At 37.5% G+C, this 18,869-nt stretch overlaps 1 protein-coding gene across 1 annotated transcript; it reads right to left on the reverse strand.

The window, feature by feature from the left end:
* Positions 1-1,583: 1,583 nt before the first annotated feature.
* Positions 1,584-18,225, reverse strand: LOC133544989 (zinc finger protein OZF-like). Its single transcript, XM_061890263.1, has 2 exons — positions 17,712-18,225; positions 1,584-4,032 (listed from the first exon to the last, which is right to left on the reverse strand). The coding sequence occupies exons 1-2, from the start codon at positions 17,896-17,898 to the stop codon at positions 2,585-2,587; spliced, it is 1,635 nt and encodes a 544-aa protein (XP_061746247.1). The 5' UTR covers positions 17,899-18,225; the 3' UTR covers positions 1,584-2,584.
* Positions 18,226-18,869: the final 644 nt, after the last annotated feature.

An 18,869-nucleotide genomic window follows, 5' to 3' on the forward strand; every position in this document is an offset into this window, starting at 1 on the left:
GGTATAAGAAAATAGCAAAGACATTACACATTCCAAGAGACACAGTTGGGAGCATCATTCGCAAGTTTAAAGGTAAAGGCACAGTGGAAACACTACCTGGGCGTGGTAGAAAGAGGATGCTGTGTGCAACTGCTGTCCGGTATTTGAAGCATACAGTGGTGAAATCCCCCCGGGTAACAGCTGAGGAACTACAACAGGACATTGCAGAGGGGAGAACGCAGGTTTCGTCCCAGACAATAAGGCGCGCACTACGAGATGAAGGCTTCCATGCAAGAACTCCCAGGCGCACCCCACTTCTGACTACCAGGCACAAGAAAAATAGACTCCAGTATGCCAAAAATCATCTGGACAAACCCCAAAGGTTTTGGGAAACTGTTCTATGGAGTGATGAGACCAAAGTGGAACTCTTTGGGCCTATGAATCAACGTTATGTATGGAGGAGAAAAAATGAAGCTTACAAAGAGAAGAACACCTTGCCTACTGTTAAGCATGGTGGGGGGTCAATCATGCTCTGGGGCTGTTTCTCTGCCTCAGGTACCGGGAATCTCCAGCGCGTTCAAGACATTATGAATTATATTTCCTAGCAGGATATATTAGCTGCAAATGTCATGAAGTCAGTGAGGAGGCTGAGGCTTGGGAGACGTTGGACCTTCCAACAGGACAAGGATCCCAAGCATACCTCCAAATCAACATCAGAGTGGTTGCAGAAGAAGGGCTGGAAGACTCTGGAGTGGCCTTCACAGTCGCCAGACCTGTAGATGCTTGCAAGAAGCTTGTGTCCGCTTATGTATCACCTTTGAAGGATGTCATTACTGCCAAAGGGTGTTCTACTAAGTACTAAAGATGCATGGAACTAGGGGGTTCAATCGTTTTGTCAATGAGATATTAAGAAAAATGTCCTTTTTTGCTAATCTGTAAAATGCAGTGTTACAATTTAAGTTGCATTTTTCTATTTGACACATCTTTATTTGATATGACTATAAACAAAATATGGAATAAATGTCTAACTTGCTAAAACACCAAAATTGTGTGGGGGTTGAATAATTTTGATCATAACTGTATGTATGACAAAGAAGATGCTGGAGGGAGAAACCGTAGACAGCCAGTCTCCAAGGTAAATACTGTACATTCTTATTGTTACGTTCAGTGGTTCACTTTACTCTACGTCGAAAGCAAGGTAGAAACGGTGCAGTTGGGGAGTGCACGGGAAACCTGCCAATACAGGCGCAAGCGAAACAACGATCACGAAGCAAGGGCAAGCAATGATAAAGCACTGACAGAAGGGCAGGGCTGGCATAAAAAGGAGCCTAACTGGCAACTTGGAACGGGGGTGCCCAGATTGCCAATCAGAGACAAGTGAACCAATTGACCAATTAAAAAATAGACTTGATTTTTTGTTGACCGTCTCAAAGATTCAGAGCATTATTTATGAAGAAACAGATCTTATTCTACAAGGTCACATGGAAAGGATACAGCACTGGTTTAAAATTGCTAGTACAAACAAAAATGTCTATCATAAAAAAGTATTGTGCACAGGGGTGTGGGTGAAGGGGGGAGTAGACAGCACAGACCACAAGGGGGCATTGTATTTAACTTTATGATGTATTATATACCATCATCGGTGGTCAGTTGAAGTGAGTATGACGGTCCTCCTGGTAGGCGGGTATCCCTTTATGGAGGATGCCTGAGCGGGACTTTGTTTGACGTGGGGAGACTGGTGTGCACACGGTCACCACACGATCCCTGACAAATCCAGGTCAGGGTCCAGTGGCATGGAGTCTAAGGCGACTGGGGACCCTTTTCTGCTGCGGATTTCATCCGCCACCCCAGCCGTTGTGACGCTCCACAGGGTTGTATGGTGGTTCATACATCTACCGTCTTTCGCCTGCTCCACCATTGAGGTCTTCACTGTATCACTGGCTAGGGGGCAATCAGGTACTAGGCCTTTGCCAAGGCCCACCTGGGGTAACAGTAGTAAAGGGGTTAACCTCCTAGTGCCCCAAGACCCCATAGAGGAGCCTCCACTGCTGGATGCACTTTAACTTCATGACCAGGACAGGTATTTATATATATATATATATATATATATATATATATATGTGTGTGGAGATTAGCTGTTGAGTGTTACCAATAGTGTTGAGCAAGAGGCGGAAGATCAGGAGGGACAAGGCATAGCTCGGAGGCCCGTGAGCAGACAGGAAGTATGGCGAGCCGAAGAAGGTCCGTGTCCAAGCGGAAGGTCGAGATCCAAGAGGCAGTCAGGGAAGCAGAGGAAAGGCGGGCTGAGACGAGGCGCACAGCTGGAAATTTGGGAACGAAGGGGTAGTGTACTTGAACAGAAGACTACGTTCTGACCCGGAAAAGCAGGTTGTGCAGGCTTTTGAAGGCAGAACCTCTGATCAACTTCAGGTGTGCCGATTGCCGGAGGATTGACCGCAGCTGCCAGGTGCAGGACTATTTTACATATTTTCAAGTTTGCTATTAAAGTGAAAAGTAACTAAAAGGAACTTTGACTGTAAGGTAGGCAGTTTGAGTTATAACAAAATAAAACTCAAGTCTGCTTGAATATCAGTGCCAGGACATGTCAGAAATTGGTCAAGGAACAAGTGATCACATTTCGGTGTTGGTCCTGATCAGCATCCGGATCCTGGTGGAGGTTCGCGGTGCGCTTTTCTATTTTACTGCCAGCACACTGGTGATTGTGGAGTTGGTTCTGGTGATAGAATGTTTCGTCGCACACACTGCAACTCAGCACTTTCCCCCCAGTGTGTATTCTCGTGTGATATTTCAAACTACTCTTCTTTGTAAAACTCAAACCACACGTTGTACAGGAGAACGATTTTTCTCCGGTGTGCGTTCTCATGTGGTTTTCCAAACAATCCCTTCGACTGAAATTGGTATCACACACAGAACAGGAAAAAGGCTTTTCTCCGGTGTGCGTTCTGGTGTGCAATTTCAAGTGGTGCCTTCTGGTAAAACATAAGCCGCAGGTAGAGCAGGAAAAAGGTTTTTCCCCAGTGTGTTTCCTTGTGTGATCTTTCAAACTATCCTTCCTTGTAAAACGCATGCCGCAGGTTGCGCAGGAAAAAGGTTTTTCACCGGTGTGCAGTCTGGTGTGCTCTATCATTTGGATCCTCCGGGAAAAGTATAAGCCACAGGTTGAGCAGGCAAAAGGTTTTTCCCCGGTGTGTTTCCTTGTGTGATCTTTCAAACTGTCCTTCCTTGTAAAACACATGCCGCAGGTTGCGCAGGAAAAAGGTTTTTCCCCAGTGTGTGTTGTCATGTGCTTGTTCAAACTGTCTTTTTTAGAAAAGCCCGCCCCACACACAGAACAGAAAAATAGTTTCACTCCAGGATGCCTTCTCATGTGTCTTTTCAAGCTTTCGCTCCGTGTGAAAAGTACGCCGCACAATGAACAAGAAGAAGGTTTCTCTTGAGTGTGAATTTTCGCATGTTTTATCAGGTCTGCTTTTAGGCTGAATACTTGACTGCACGCCAAACACGGGAACGGTTTCTCTTGGGTGTGATTTTTCATGTGTCTGTTTAGGGACGTTTTGAGGCCAAAACTTTTGTCACAGTGAGGACATTTCCAGGGAGGGCTGTCCGGGTCCCATGTCTTGTCGTCTGTAGAGTCTTCATCATCAGTGTCAGGAGAGTAAGACGTGTCCTCACCATCAGTTTTAGAAGAGTGTGGCGTGGTGCCCTCACTATCTGATGGTGGAGCTGAGATCTTGTCTGCTTGTGATCCTCCACAGTGGTCTCCATCAGCTTCTGTTGTCATGTGTTGAGTTGGAGGCTCCGCCTCCCTCTTCTCCTCACTTTCACCTTTGACCTCGTCATCTTCACCCTTCACAGGGACACCAGTCGCTGGGGACTCCGCCCGTCCTTCAATATGCTCTCCCTCCTGACTGATGCCGTGTTCCTCCACTTCCTCTTTAATGTTCGGGGGCTGTGGTACCTCTTCTTCCTCCTTTATGCACAAGGGTGGTGGTTCTTCCTCCCGCAGGTGGACAAGATGTTCATCAGCGACGTCTGCGGGACACGAGAAGACAAACGCGTGCTTTAGAAAAGGCCAGTTTTGCTCAGTCACATGAGACATTGTCCGGCACCAACATACAGTTGCGATCAAAAGTTTACATACACTTGTAAGGAACATAATTCTGTCCACAGAACTTTTTTTCGGAAGGTCTGATCTTTGTCCATGTGATGTCAGATGAAACAAAAACGGAACTGTTTGGCCACAATACCCAGCAATATGTTTGGACCAGGAACACCATATCTACAGTCAAGCATGGTGGTGGTAGTATTATGCTCTGGGCCAGTTTTTGTTAAGAACCGATCAAGAAGGTGACCCCAGGATGCAGAGACGGGAGGCAAGGTAGAATTATAAAAAACAACAAAAGGCGATGGGGCAGAAGTACACACCATGAATTACAAATAAAAACAGGTTCCTCAGTGGTCGGCAGGGGAAAAGGCCAGGGCGTACTGAGCACAGCATTAAGTCCACAATACCCAACAATATGTTTGGAGGAGAAAAAAATGAGGCTTTTAATCCCAGGAAGACCAGGCCCACCGTCAAGCATGGTGGTGGTAGTATTATGCTGTGGGCCGGTTTTGCTGCCAATGGAACTGGTGCTTTAAATGGGACAATGAAAAACGAGGATTACCTCCAAATTCTTCAGGACAAGCAAAAATTATCAGCCCAGAGGTTGGGTCTTGGGTACAGTTGGGTGATATAGTGACACTACACTTTATGATAGTGAAACTACACTTAATGAGTGACACTACACGTGATGATAGTGACATTAAACTTTGTGATAGTGACACTACACTTTTGTGATAGTGACACTAAACTTTATGATGGTGACACTACACGCTATGATAGTGACATTAAACTTTGTGATAGTGACACTACACTTTTGTGATAGTGACACTAAACTTAATGATGGTGACACTAAACTTTATGATGGTGAAATTACACTTTGTGATAGTGACACTACACTTTATGATAGTGAAACTACACTTAATGATAGTGACACTACACGTTACACTTTAGTGATAGTGACACTAAACTTAATGATGGTGACACTAAACTTTATGATGGTGAAATTACACTTTGTGATAGTGACACTACTCTGATAGTGACACTACACTGTGATAGTGACATTAAGCTGTATGATAGTGACACTAAACTTTATGATAGTGACACTAAACTTTACGATAGTGACACTAAACTTTTGTGACAGTGGCACTACACTTTATGATAGTGACATTACACTTTATGAGAGTGACATTACACTTTATGATAATGACATTACACTTTGTGATAGTGACATTACACTTTATGATAATGACATTACACTTTATGATAGTGACATTACACTTTATGAGAGTGACATTACACTTTATGATAATGACATTACACTTTGTGATAGTGACACTACACTTTTGTGATGGTGACACTAAAGTTTATGATAGTGACAGTGCACTTTATGATACAGACATTAAAATTTGATAGTGACACTAAACTTTATGATGGTGACACTAATTTTTGATGGTGACATTACACTTTATGATAGTGACACTACACTTTATGATAGTGACATTACACTTTATGATAGTGACATTACACTTAATGATAATGACATTACACTTTATGATAGTGACACTACACTTTATGATAATAATACTACACTTTATGTTAGTGACACTACACTTTATGATAGAGACATTAAACTTTGATAGTGACACTAAACTTTATGATGGTGACACTAATTTTTGATGGTGACATTACACTTTATGATAGTGACACTACACTTTACGATAGTAACATTAAACTTTATGACAGTAACACTACACTTTTGTGACAGTGGCACTAAACTTTATGATAGGGACATTACACTTTATGATAGTGACACTAAAGTTAAAGTAGCAATGATTGTCACACACATTCAAGGTGTGGCGAAATTATTCTCTACATTTGACCCATCACCCTTGATCAACCTCTGGGAGGGGAGGGGAGCAGTGAGCAGCAGGGGTGGCTGCGCCCGGGAATCATTTTTGGTGATTCAACCCCCAATTCTAACCCTTGATGCTGAGTGCCAAGCAGGGAGGTAATTGCTCCCATGTTTATAGTCTTTGGTATGACTCCACACTGATAGTGACCCTACACTTTATGATGGTGACACTACACTTTATGATGGTGACATTACAATTAGCGATAGAGACAGAGAGAGGGAGAGAATTATGATAAACGCGCATGCGTCGCCAGGCTCTGCTTTTTACCCATAGATTTATCAGATTTTATTTTTTATTATCTATATCAGGTGTGTCAAAAGTGTGCCCCGGAGGCCATTTGCGGCCCACAGCTTATGTTTTAAAAGGCCCACGGCACATTCTAAAAATAATAGTAAAATAAACAAAAACAAACAAAAGTGAAATAAAAAAGCTTAAAGGCTAAATGTAATTTAGAAAAAGTTGCAATGTTGACTAATAAAACAAAGCTTTTTTAAATTTTATTTCAAACTGTCATTGCTCAAAACATAATACTGAATCAAAATCAATGTTATTATGAATTATTAACCTATCCAAGTTTCCCATTACTTCACATCAAATATTCCACTAAGAAAAATATTTTTTGGGGTGAAAGATTTTGCAAATTCTGTCAATAAATAACCAAAAAATTTATATTTTGTTGTTTTCCTACTGTACCGAAAATGAACTGTTTTTAACCCCTTTTTAACCCTAAACGTACATTGAAAATATACACAAACCTAGCTTAAAATACCTACTCAGTGGTTAGAAATTCCGTCCTGAGATCAGTAGGTTTTGAGTTCAAACCCCAGCCGACTATAAAAACGGGACCCGTTACCTCCCTGCTTGGCACTCAGCATCAAGGGTTGGAATCGTACCGAACCAACATTTTTGTGTACCGTTAGACCCCTAATATATATATATATAGTATAATATATATATATATATATATATATATATATATATAGTATAATATATATATATATATTATACTATATATATACACTATATATTATATATATATATATATATATATATATATATATATATATATATATATATATATATATATATATATATATATATATATATATATATATATATATATATATATATATATATATCTCTATCAGGGGTGGGCAACGATCACAAATTTCAATCAAAGTTAATCACACTATTTCTCCGATTAATCACGATTAACTGCATTGTATACGCAAAGCCCAATAATGAATTCCAAAGTAGTGTGTAGTGCACCTTTATTGGAATATTCTCCCATATGAACAAAAGCGCCAAAACATTTGTTGTGCAAACACAATTTAAATCAGTACTTGTTAAATAGCATAGTTTATGAAAATCAACTCAAAAATGGTAAAAACAAACATTCAATCTTATTGCCACTGCCAGGGTTTTTAAGTTATCCTGTTTGTTATGTAAAATCAATATAATCTACATACAATTCTCTGAGCCACAATCATAACATCCGAACAGGCCATTTCTGAGGTAACAGCAGAAACATGTTCTTTAATCAGGGAGAAAGAAAAGAAAGGGTGAAGCACAAAACACTTCACTGCTAGGATTTCCTTTACAGGGGACTAGAATGTAAAGTCCATGTTAGTAATGGTGTTCTTTCAGAGAATCTCACTCAACTCGGTGCAGTTTGTTCATTCTTAGAGCCTGACGGCTATTAATTTTAGAAGTACTTCCCTATGAATTAAAGTGCCCTAACATTTTCTGCGCAAACACACTTTTAACACTGTATAACTTCAGTGAAGTGCGTCTCCTGTTATCATGATAGACGGAGCATGTGAATACACTTTTCATCAATATAATGCACTGTATCTCCGAGGTAATTCTGCTTACAGATTGATGTCCAGTAGTCCCCACTGAGATCAACTACAGCTGCACGTTGTAAAGTTGTCACTTTTACAGTCCTCTCCTTTTCATACAACTGGTGTAGTCTTCGTGCGATGGTGCGTCTCGATGGCGGCTCATACGCGATGTCACTTGTTGCGATTCGCACAATGTTTCTCAGGCAGGCGTCTTCCACAACACTAATGGGCCTACAGTCTGGAACTATCCCCTTCGCTATGGCATTTGTTAGCTTCTCTTGCTCTCCTTTATCTCTACTTCTCCCGCACGCTGCATTTAACGTAGTAGCCAGGCTCCACTTTCCGCTTTGTTGAATGGTGTGCTCGCATCAACAGTATGCTTCGCGTGAAGGTGATATTTTAGACCGGAAGTACTCCTGTGATAAGAAAATTCAGCTTGGCAGTGGCTACAAACCACTTTGCTTCTGTCTAATCCGCCGCCTGGAAGTACTTTATTATGAAAATGACTTTGTAAAAGTTCTGTTGCGTTACCCTTCTTGTTTAGTTTTTTTCCGCGTTCTCTTTCCTTTTCCGCAGGAGCCAGCAATAGGCGCTGACAAAATAAAAGCATGTAAACAACATACGCAAATGCGCGATAAAATAATTGTCGACGTTAATAGATTGATGCACACACACACACATATATACATACATACACACACACACACATATATACATACATACACACACACATATATACATACACACACACATACATATATACACACACACATACATTCATATATACACACACACACATATTATATATATATATATATATATATATATATATATATATATATATATATATATATATATATATATATATATATATATATATATATATATACCAGTGACGTGCAGTCACGGGAGGCAGGTAAGGCGGGGCCTCACGTGCCATCATGAAAAGAAAAAAAATGTAAAAAGAAAAAAAAAAAAAATTTGATTATTGTATGTATCCAGTGATTATACTATTAAGTTATTTTCCATTTAACTTCACCAGTTTTAGATTATTTTTATTCAAAATCGCTGAATTTTCACATTTGCCGTTCAAATACTTGCGGTGAGTCATAGCCACTTGAGCCTCCCCGTGGATTGCGCAATGACTCGGCTAACTGCTGTGCAGTGAAACCGTATTGCTATATGAATCATATTGTACGTTTCCATAGTTAAGTTAGCTGAGGTATATAATGTACATTGTATTTTGTCAACAACTGTATGTGTGTAACCTATTTCTTGTGCTGGGCAATCATAAAACGGCTGCGAAGACGCACTGTGGTAGAGGGCGATAGTGATCCCAGAGATCATTCTTGCCTACTCGGCTAGGCCTGCATGGGGACATCTGAAGCCGGTATGTTTTAAAGTTGTCGTTTGCCTGCATATCGTAAAAACAACTGTCCAACATTTTACAACTAACTGTAAACTTATAGGTGCCGACCATCAGGGCAGAGTTGCGACGAAAGAGTGTGTCGATGTTGAGATATTAAGCCGAGTTGGTAAGTGAATTTGTTTGCTAATAGTAGCTACTAGCCGTACCCATGTATTTTCTATGGGCGGTTAGCATCGGGTTTTAATCCTGTTTCCTCCAATGTTTCTGGTCCGATTGAAGTTATATTTATGTCGAGTCTTTATTTTGGGTACTTAAATATGGTGACTGAGAATTGTGGCGTTTTAAGGCCCTCTGCATTTTTTATACTACAGTAAAGACAATTAATGAACACTGCCGCTGGAGCGCGGTTACACCTGTCATAGTGACAACACTGTGTAGTGTCGTGTTTGTTATTTTGTACATACATGTGATTATTTAATATTGTTAAAGGCCTACTGAAAGCCACTACTAGCCACCACGCAGGCTGATAGTTTATATATCAATGATGAAATATTAACATTGCAACACATGCCAATAATGCCTTTTTAGTTTACTAAATTGCAATTTCAAATTTCCCGGGAGTTTCGTCTTCGAAACATCGTGTAATGATGACGTGTACGCAAGACGTCACAGGTTTTTAGGAAGTATGAGCGCTGCGCACACACACACAGCTAAAAGTCGTAATTATACAGTATTTTGGACATCTGTGTTGCTGAATCTTTTTCAATTTGTTCAATTAATATTGGAGAAGTCACAGTAGAAAGATGGAGTTGGGAAGCTTTAGCTTTTAGCCACACAAACACACGGTGATTCCTTGTTTAAAATTCCTGGAGGTGAAACTTTCCTATGGATCAGAGCGCGGTCAAGCGAACATGGATTCCTACCAAATGTCAACCAGCAGGTTTCGGTGAGAAAATTGTGGTTAAAAAGTCCGTTCTTACCGGATAAAAGCTGAGCTTGTGCCGTCCATAGCTGCCGTCGACTCCCCTGAGACACTGCACGTCAAGACACCCGTGGACACACCCTTCCGACTATCAGGTACTGTTTAACTCACTAAAACACGAGCAACACAATAGAAAGATAAGGGATTTCCCAGAATTATCCTAGTAAATGTGTCTAAAAACATCGGAATCCGTCCCAATACAATCGCGTTTTTTTTGTTTTTTTTTAGTCTGTCGCTATCAATATCCTCAAACACGAATCTTTCATCCTCGCTCAAATTAATGGGGAAATTGTCGTTTTCTCGGTCTGAAAAGCTCTTTTTGTTGGAGGCTCCCATTAAAATCAACGTGAATATTTGAGGAGCCCCCACACTTGTGACGTCATCGTCAGCGACTTCCAGGAGAGGCAGGGTTTTTCTCTTAACACAGAAAGTTCCGAACTTTATCGTGGATGTTCTCTACTAAATCCTTTCAGCAAAAATATGGCAATATCGCGAAATGATCAAGTATGACACATAGAATGGACCTGTATCCCCGTTTAAATGAGAAAATCTCATTTCAGTAGGCCTTTAACTTGTTTATGTAACTCAATATTAAGGTGGAAAGTGGTTAAGTTTGATACTAAGATGTTTATTGAAAAACGATTCTTGTGCACTGTTTCAATGGATGTTTTGAGGACTTAAAATGGCTGCCAGTCTTATATTTCCACCATCGAAATAGTTTCAACACTCAGAAGTATTTGTTTGATAATGCTGTATATTTGTGTGAAGCTAATATTTACATATTGTGTATTACATTTCAGTATGTTGATTGAATCACATAGCTTATACATTTGTCATTGTATGTATGTCAGTTTAAAAAAAATAACAGTCCAGTGCAAGACAAAAGTAAAGATAGGAAAAGACTAAGCAAGCTCGACGACAATAAAGAGCCTAAATGGATTAATCTGCTGTGGATTGTTTGTTAGCTGTCTGCCAAGCTGTATAAGTTCAACACGTATAGTGAGGGCAGAACAAGCAATATGCAATTATTGCCAGGCTTCGCTCTCATGTGAGGGGGGAAGAATTCTTGATTGATGACTGTGGTGTTCTTAGTGTCATAGTGTGTGTGTAGTTAGCATGTTCCAAGAGCAGCAGAAGTGCACTTTTTGGACAGCTGTATTATTTTCAGTTTTGTGTCCAAGGGACTGATTTTATTTAACACTAAATTATTATTTATACACCTATAGTGATCACAGAGACAGGTTGCTTTAGTGTTACCGTATATATTTGTTTTTCTGAAAAATCCCACTTAATATACTTTGGGTAACAACAGTGGATACATGGATGATACAGCAGAGGATTGGGAGAATGTCATGTGGTCAGATGAAACCAAAATAGAACTTTTTGGTATAAACTCAACTCGTCGTGTTTGGAGGAAGAAAAACACTGAGTTGCATCCCAAGAACACCATACCTACTGTGAAGCATGGGGGTGGAAACATCATGCTTTGGGGCTGTTTTTTCTGCTAAGGGGACAGGACGATTGATCCGTGTTAAGGAAAGAATGAATGGGGCCATGTATCGTGAGATTTTGAGCCAAAACCTCCTTCCATCAGTGAGAGCTTTGAATGGTTGACCTAATACTTATTTTCCACCATAATTTACAAATAAATTCTTAAAAATTCCTACAATGTGAATTGTTTCCCAGGAAGTGGGTCAAGTAAACATGTTGTTTGTTTTATTCCATTTACACGTAACAATTATTCTAATGTTATTTCATCAAAACGAGAGAAACTATTTTGGAGGGCAGTATTCGCCGTATATACAGTCGTATCTGTGTTAATAGAACCCAGTTGTAGCTGGGACGCATTGTCTTTAATCTACTTTCTAATGACTTCAATTTTCTTATTAAAGAATTTCATAAAGTCATCTGCTGAGTGGGTGGAGCTACTGGAAGGAGTCTCTGGTTGGGTTAGCGATGCTACCGTACTAAACTAAAATTTAGGATCGTTTTTATTAAGGCGGATAAGGTTTGAGTAATATGTAGCGTTAGCTAAGGTAAGCATGTGTTTATAAGTTATTAAACTATCATTCCATGCTTGATGGTGCACCTCAAGTTTAGTCGTGCACCATTTGCGTTCCAGCTTTCTACATAATAATTTCTGAGCTCTAGTTTCTTCTGTAAACTATGGGGTACACCTTTTTGGAGCCTTTTTTAACTTCAGCTGTGCTATACTTTCTATGGTTTCGCGCAGGGCGTCGTTAAAGTTGTTAGTGAGGTTATCAACAGAGCCCACATACTTTGGGAATGGTGCCATTACCGAGGGTAGTAGGTCAGCAAGAGTTGTCGTTGTGGCCGTATTAATGTTGCGGCTGCTATAGCAGTTATTATTTTTAACTTGCCGAACATGAGTCTGAACCTCGAATTTTATAAAGTAATGATCGGACATTACTTTAGTATACAAGAGTATTATAACTTTGGAAACGGTGATACCCCTGACAAGCACTGGGTCTATCGTATTACCGTTGCGATGCGTGGGTTCATTTATTATTTGTGTGAGACCACAGCTATCAATTATAGTCTGGAGCGCTTCGCAAGGTGGGTCCGATGGGGTATTCGTATGGATATTAAAGTCCCCCATTATAATTATATTATCGTCGTGCGTCACTAGATCAGCAACGAACTCTGAGAATTCATTGATAAAGTCCAAATAGGGCCCTGGGGTTATATTTATTATTTATGTTAGGACTAAGGTTAAAGTTTTTGTTGTATATGCGCATGCGTATAGTTAGGAGGAGATGCCTCATTTAGCGCAAAAAAGTCATCTGGTTTAAGCCAGGTTTCGCTGAGTCCGATGACGTTAAGATCGGGGGTTGGTGCTAGCGTTTGTATAATGTAGCCAGGAAGAGTCAGGGATGCATTGGATTCTGGGTATTTATACTGTTGTGTTTATGTTGTCTTATAGTGCGGATGTTCTCCCAAAATGTGTTTGACATTCTTGTTTGGAATGGGTTCACTGTGTGGCGCATATTAGTAAGAGTGTATATACGTGTATATGTATACATACATACATATGTATATATGTACATGTATATATTTATGGATATATATATATATATATCCATATAAATGTATATATCCTTATATATGTATATATACATATATATGTGTATATACACATATCTATATATAGACATATGAGCATATATACATATGTATATATATACATATTTTTATATATATATATATATATATATATATATATACATATTTTTATATATATATATATATATATATATATATATACATATATATATACACGTATTTATACATATATTTATATACGTGTATATATATACACACGTATATATACACAGATTTACATGTACATATACACATATATCTATATATACATATGTATATATATACAGATTTTTATATAAATATATATATATACATATACAGTATATATACGTATTTATACATATATTTATATACGTGTATATATACACATATATATACAGATTTATATGTACATATACACATATATCTATATATACACATGTATGTATATATACATATGTATATATATACATATTTTTATATAAATATATATATATATATACATATTTTCATATAAATATATATAAATATATATATATATATACATATTTTTATATAAATATATATATATATATATATATACACATATATATACGTATTTATACATATATATACGTATATATACACATTTATAAGTACATATACAAATATATATGTATATATTCAAAAATAAATGTATATATACAAATATATGTATGTATATATACAAATATATATTTACATATACATGTATACATACACACACATATATAGATATATGTATACACATATATATAAATGCATTTACATATATGTATATATACATATATATGTACATATATATATATATTCACACACACACATATATATACACATATGCATATATACATGTATATGTACATATATATGTGTATATATACATATTTATGTATACATACATATATATATGTATACATATATATATACTTACACACACACACATATATACATATATATGTATATATACATATATATGTACATACTTATATATACACACATGTATAAACATATATATACGTATATGTATATACATAAGTATAAACATATATGTATATACATATATACACATATATATATACATATATATGTATATAAATACATATATATGTATATACATACATATACATATATGTATATACATATATACATATAAATGTATATACATATATGTACACATATATATACATATTATACATATATGTATATACACATATATATAAATATATATACACACATATTATACACATATGTATATACATACACATATATATATATATATATATATATATATATATATATATATATATATAATACACACATACATATATACACACACACACATATATATATATATATTATATACATACATATATGATATGTATGTACATACATATATATTGACTAATGATCTATTGCTAACGATGGATTCTGATGCGTCATCTATGTTGCTGCTCCTCGATCTTAGCGCTGCTTTCGATACTGTCGATCATAATATTTTATTAGAACGTATCAAAACACGAATTGGTATGTCAGACTTAGCTCTGTCGTGGTTTAACTCTTATCTTACTGATAGGATGCAGTGCGTCTCCCATAACAATGTGACCTCGGACTACGTTAAGGTAACGTGTGGAGTTCCCCAGGGTTCGGTCCTTGGCCCTGCACTCTTCAGCATCTACATGCTGCCGCTAGGTGACATCATACGCAAATACGGTGTTAGCTTTCACTGTTATGCTGATGACACCCAACTCTACATTGCCCTAAAGATGACCAACACGCCGGACTGTAGTCAGCTGGAGGCGTGTCTTAATGAAATTAAACAATGGATGTCCGCTAACTTTTTGCAACTCAACGCCAAAAAAACGGAAATATTGGTTATCGGTCCTGCTAGACACCGACCTCTATTTAATAATACAACTCTAACATTTGACAACCAAACAATTAAACAAGGCGACTCGGTAAAGAATCTGGGTATTATCTTCGACCCAACTCTCTCCTTTGAGGCACACATTAAAAGCGTTACTAAAACGGCCTTCTTTCATCTCCGTAATATCGCTAAAATTCGCTCCATTCTGTCCACTAAAGACGCTGAGATCATTATCCATGCGTTTGTTACGTCTCGCCTCGACTACTGTAACGTATTATTTTCGGGTCTCCCCATGTCTAGCATTAAAAGATTACAGTTGGTACAAAATGCGGCTGCTAGACTTTTGACAAGAACAAAAAAGTTTGATCATATTACGCCTGTACTGTATATACCTTTATATACATATATACATACATATATACCTGTACTGTATATACCTTTATATACATACATATATACTTATACTGTATATACCTTTATATACATATATACATACATATATACCTGTACTGGCTCACCTGCACTGGCTTCCTGTGCACTTAAGATGAGACTTTAAGGTTTTACTACTTACGTATAAAATACTACACGGTCTAGCTCCATCCTATCTTGCCGATTGTATTGTACCATATGTCCCGGCAAGAAATCTGCGTTCAAAGGACTCCGGCTTATTAGTGATTCCCCAAAGCCCAAAAAAAGTCTGCGGGCTATAGAGCGTTTTCATTTCGGGCTCCAGTACTCTGGAATGCCCTCCCGGTAAAAGTTTGAGATGCCACCTCAGTAGAAGCATTTAAGTCTCACCTTAAACCTCATTTGTATACTCTAGCCTTTAAATAGACTCCCTTTTTAGACCAGTTGATCTGCCGTTTCTTTTCTTTTTCTTCTATGTCCCACTCTCCCTTGTGGAGGGGGTCCGGTCCGATCCGGTGGCCATGTACTGCTCGCCTGTGTATCGGCTGGGGACATCTCTGCGCTGCTGATCCGCCTCCGCTTGGGATGTTTTCCTGCTGGCTCCGCTGTGAACGGGACTCTCGCTGCTGTGTTGGATCCGCTTTGGACTGGACTCTTGCGACTGTGTTGGATCCATTATGGATTGAACTTTCACAGTATCATGTTAGACCAGCTCGACATCCATTGCTTTCCTCCTCTCCAAGGTTCTCATAGTCATCATTGTCACCAACGTCCCACTGGGTGTGAGTTTTCCTTGCCCTTATGTGGGCCTACCGAGGATGTCGTAGTGGTTTGTGCAGCCCTTTGAGACACTAGTGATTTAGGGCTATATAAGTAAACATTGATTGATTGACTGATATATAATATACATACATATATATTATATACATACATGTATATATATATTATATACATACATATGTATATATATATTATATAAATACATAGATATATATATTATATAAATACATACATATATATATTATATACATACATATATATATATTATATACAAACATACATATATATATTATATACATACATATATATATATTATATATACATATATATATAATATATACATATATATGTATTATATACTATAAATATATACATATATATATGTATTATATACATACATATACACATATATATATATATATTATATGCATACATATATATATATATATACACACACACACACACACACACACATACATTTATATATTTTATATTGCTCTTTTTATCTTTGGTATGAACATTATTATGTAAACTCAAATTACTTTTTTTTGGGTTCTTTGTTGTTGCTATTTTTGTATACCAACAATTTATTATTTGATCATGTTGTACTGCATTGTAATATTTTGTTTTGTGATAGTGTTTGATGTTGTTTTGCCTGGACCCCAGGACAAAGAGTCTCCGCTGCAGTGTAGACTAATGGGGATCCTTATAAACTAAACTACATGGGTCTTAGAGAGACCATGGCTGAAGTGCTGGCTGTCCAGAGTCGGGGCCCGGAGTGGACCGCTTGCCTGTGCATCGGTTGGGGACATCTCTGCTGGCCCCACTATGGACTGGACTCTCACTATTATGTTTGATCCACTATGGACTGGACTCTCACACTATTATGTTAGATCCACTATGGACTGAACTCTCAAACTATTATGTTGGATCCACTATGGACTGGACTCTCACACTATTATGTTGGATCCACTATGGACTGGACTCTCACTATTATGTTAGATCCACTATGGACTGGACCCTCACTATTATGTTAGATCCACTATGGACTGGACTGGGCTTCCCTGCTTAGGCTGCTGCCCCTGCGACCCGACCTCAGGTAAGCGGAAGATGAATGGATGGATATATATATATATATGTGTGTGTGTGTGTGTGTTCTGTTAAACCACTAATGGTAAAAAAGCTAGTCGTTGATGTTTTTAAAAAATAAATAAATGTAACTTTACAAGTTGCAAACCGACACTTTGTTCTCTGTCATTGTGAGCACGCTTTATATTCCAAATGTCATAAAGTTAGTAAAGATGTGAGAGTAAGAAGTCAACAAACCTGTTCTGTGCAGCACAACTTGATGTTTCTTGAAGACAGCGTCCAGTAGTTGATTATTCTCCTCCTTTATTCTAGAAAGTTCCGCCTCGTATTCTGCTATCGTTCTTTCCAACACTACAAATATTTCTTCGGCGGCAGCAGTTAGTCGCTGGTCCACCAACTCTCTCAACATGTGTAATTTACTCATTTTCACACAATGCCAACACTTTGACACTCACACGTAATCTCTACTTAGCGATGTGTTGACAACTTCTGCGTCTTTGTTAGCAGCTAACAAGCTAAGCTAACTAGCGAGCTAAGCTAAGTCAGCACGAAACGCGGCAAAATGCTTCTCGCGCACCGAGACGATCTTATCCCTAAATAAAGACTCAAATATGTATTTTATACGACGGTAATATTTAAAAACTGGAGAAAAAGTAACAAGACTGACTTATTAGCGTTCGGCTCCCTTCTTTTCTCCGTCGACGTGCTTCCACGAGGGTTAACGCACATGACGTCACAAGGCAGGGCTGCTGTTCTCGCGAGATGTGAAATGCGCGGGAGAGTCAGAGGAACGACGCGACATGACGTCATTTAAGCGTTTACAGCATATTTACTGCACTCGTCCAATGAAGTCTATCATTGATTAAAAATTACTATAATTAACAAATTTTTAAAACCGAATTTCAAGCTGTTTGCTTGACTAATAATGCCAGACGCATATTTATCATACAGCGTGTTTAAATTAAAGATTAAAATGCAGGTTTTCATGGCAAAATTAAGATTCAGTGTGAGTGTGTGTGCAGGATCATTGAAAACCTGCTGTTTGCGTATCAAAACAGAATTATGTACAACAATAACAAAGTATTTATTAATACTATGTATTGTATTAGAATAATAAAATATATATAACAGGTAAAGAAAGTATATGCATTATTTATTTATTTTATTTATTTTATTATTATTATTTATTAATAAATATTACTATTATTATTATAATATTATTATAATGTTATAATATTATTATAATATTAGTATTATTATTTATTTATTTTATTTATATATACATTTATATCTATACACTGTATATAGATAGATAAATCAATATTTATTTATAGATACAGTTGTGATCAAGATTATTCAACCTCACACAATTTTGGTGTTTTAGCAAGTTGGACA

The sequence above is a fragment of the Nerophis ophidion genome, linkage group LG28, assembly GCF_033978795.1.
Source record: "Nerophis ophidion isolate RoL-2023_Sa linkage group LG28, RoL_Noph_v1.0, whole genome shotgun sequence".
NCBI classification, from domain to species: domain Eukaryota; kingdom Metazoa; phylum Chordata; class Actinopteri; order Syngnathiformes; family Syngnathidae; genus Nerophis; species Nerophis ophidion.

Excerpts from the sequence above, each read along its gene's own strand:
- LOC133544989 (XM_061890263.1), bottom strand. The coding sequence starts at position 17,898 with ATGAGTAAATTACACATGTTGAGAGAGTTGGTGGACCAGCGACTAACT. Across the intron at positions 4,033-17,711 it reads AGTTGTGCTGCACAGAACAG|ACGTCGCTGATGAACATCTT; the intron begins GTTTGTTGACTT and ends CGTGTCCCGCAG.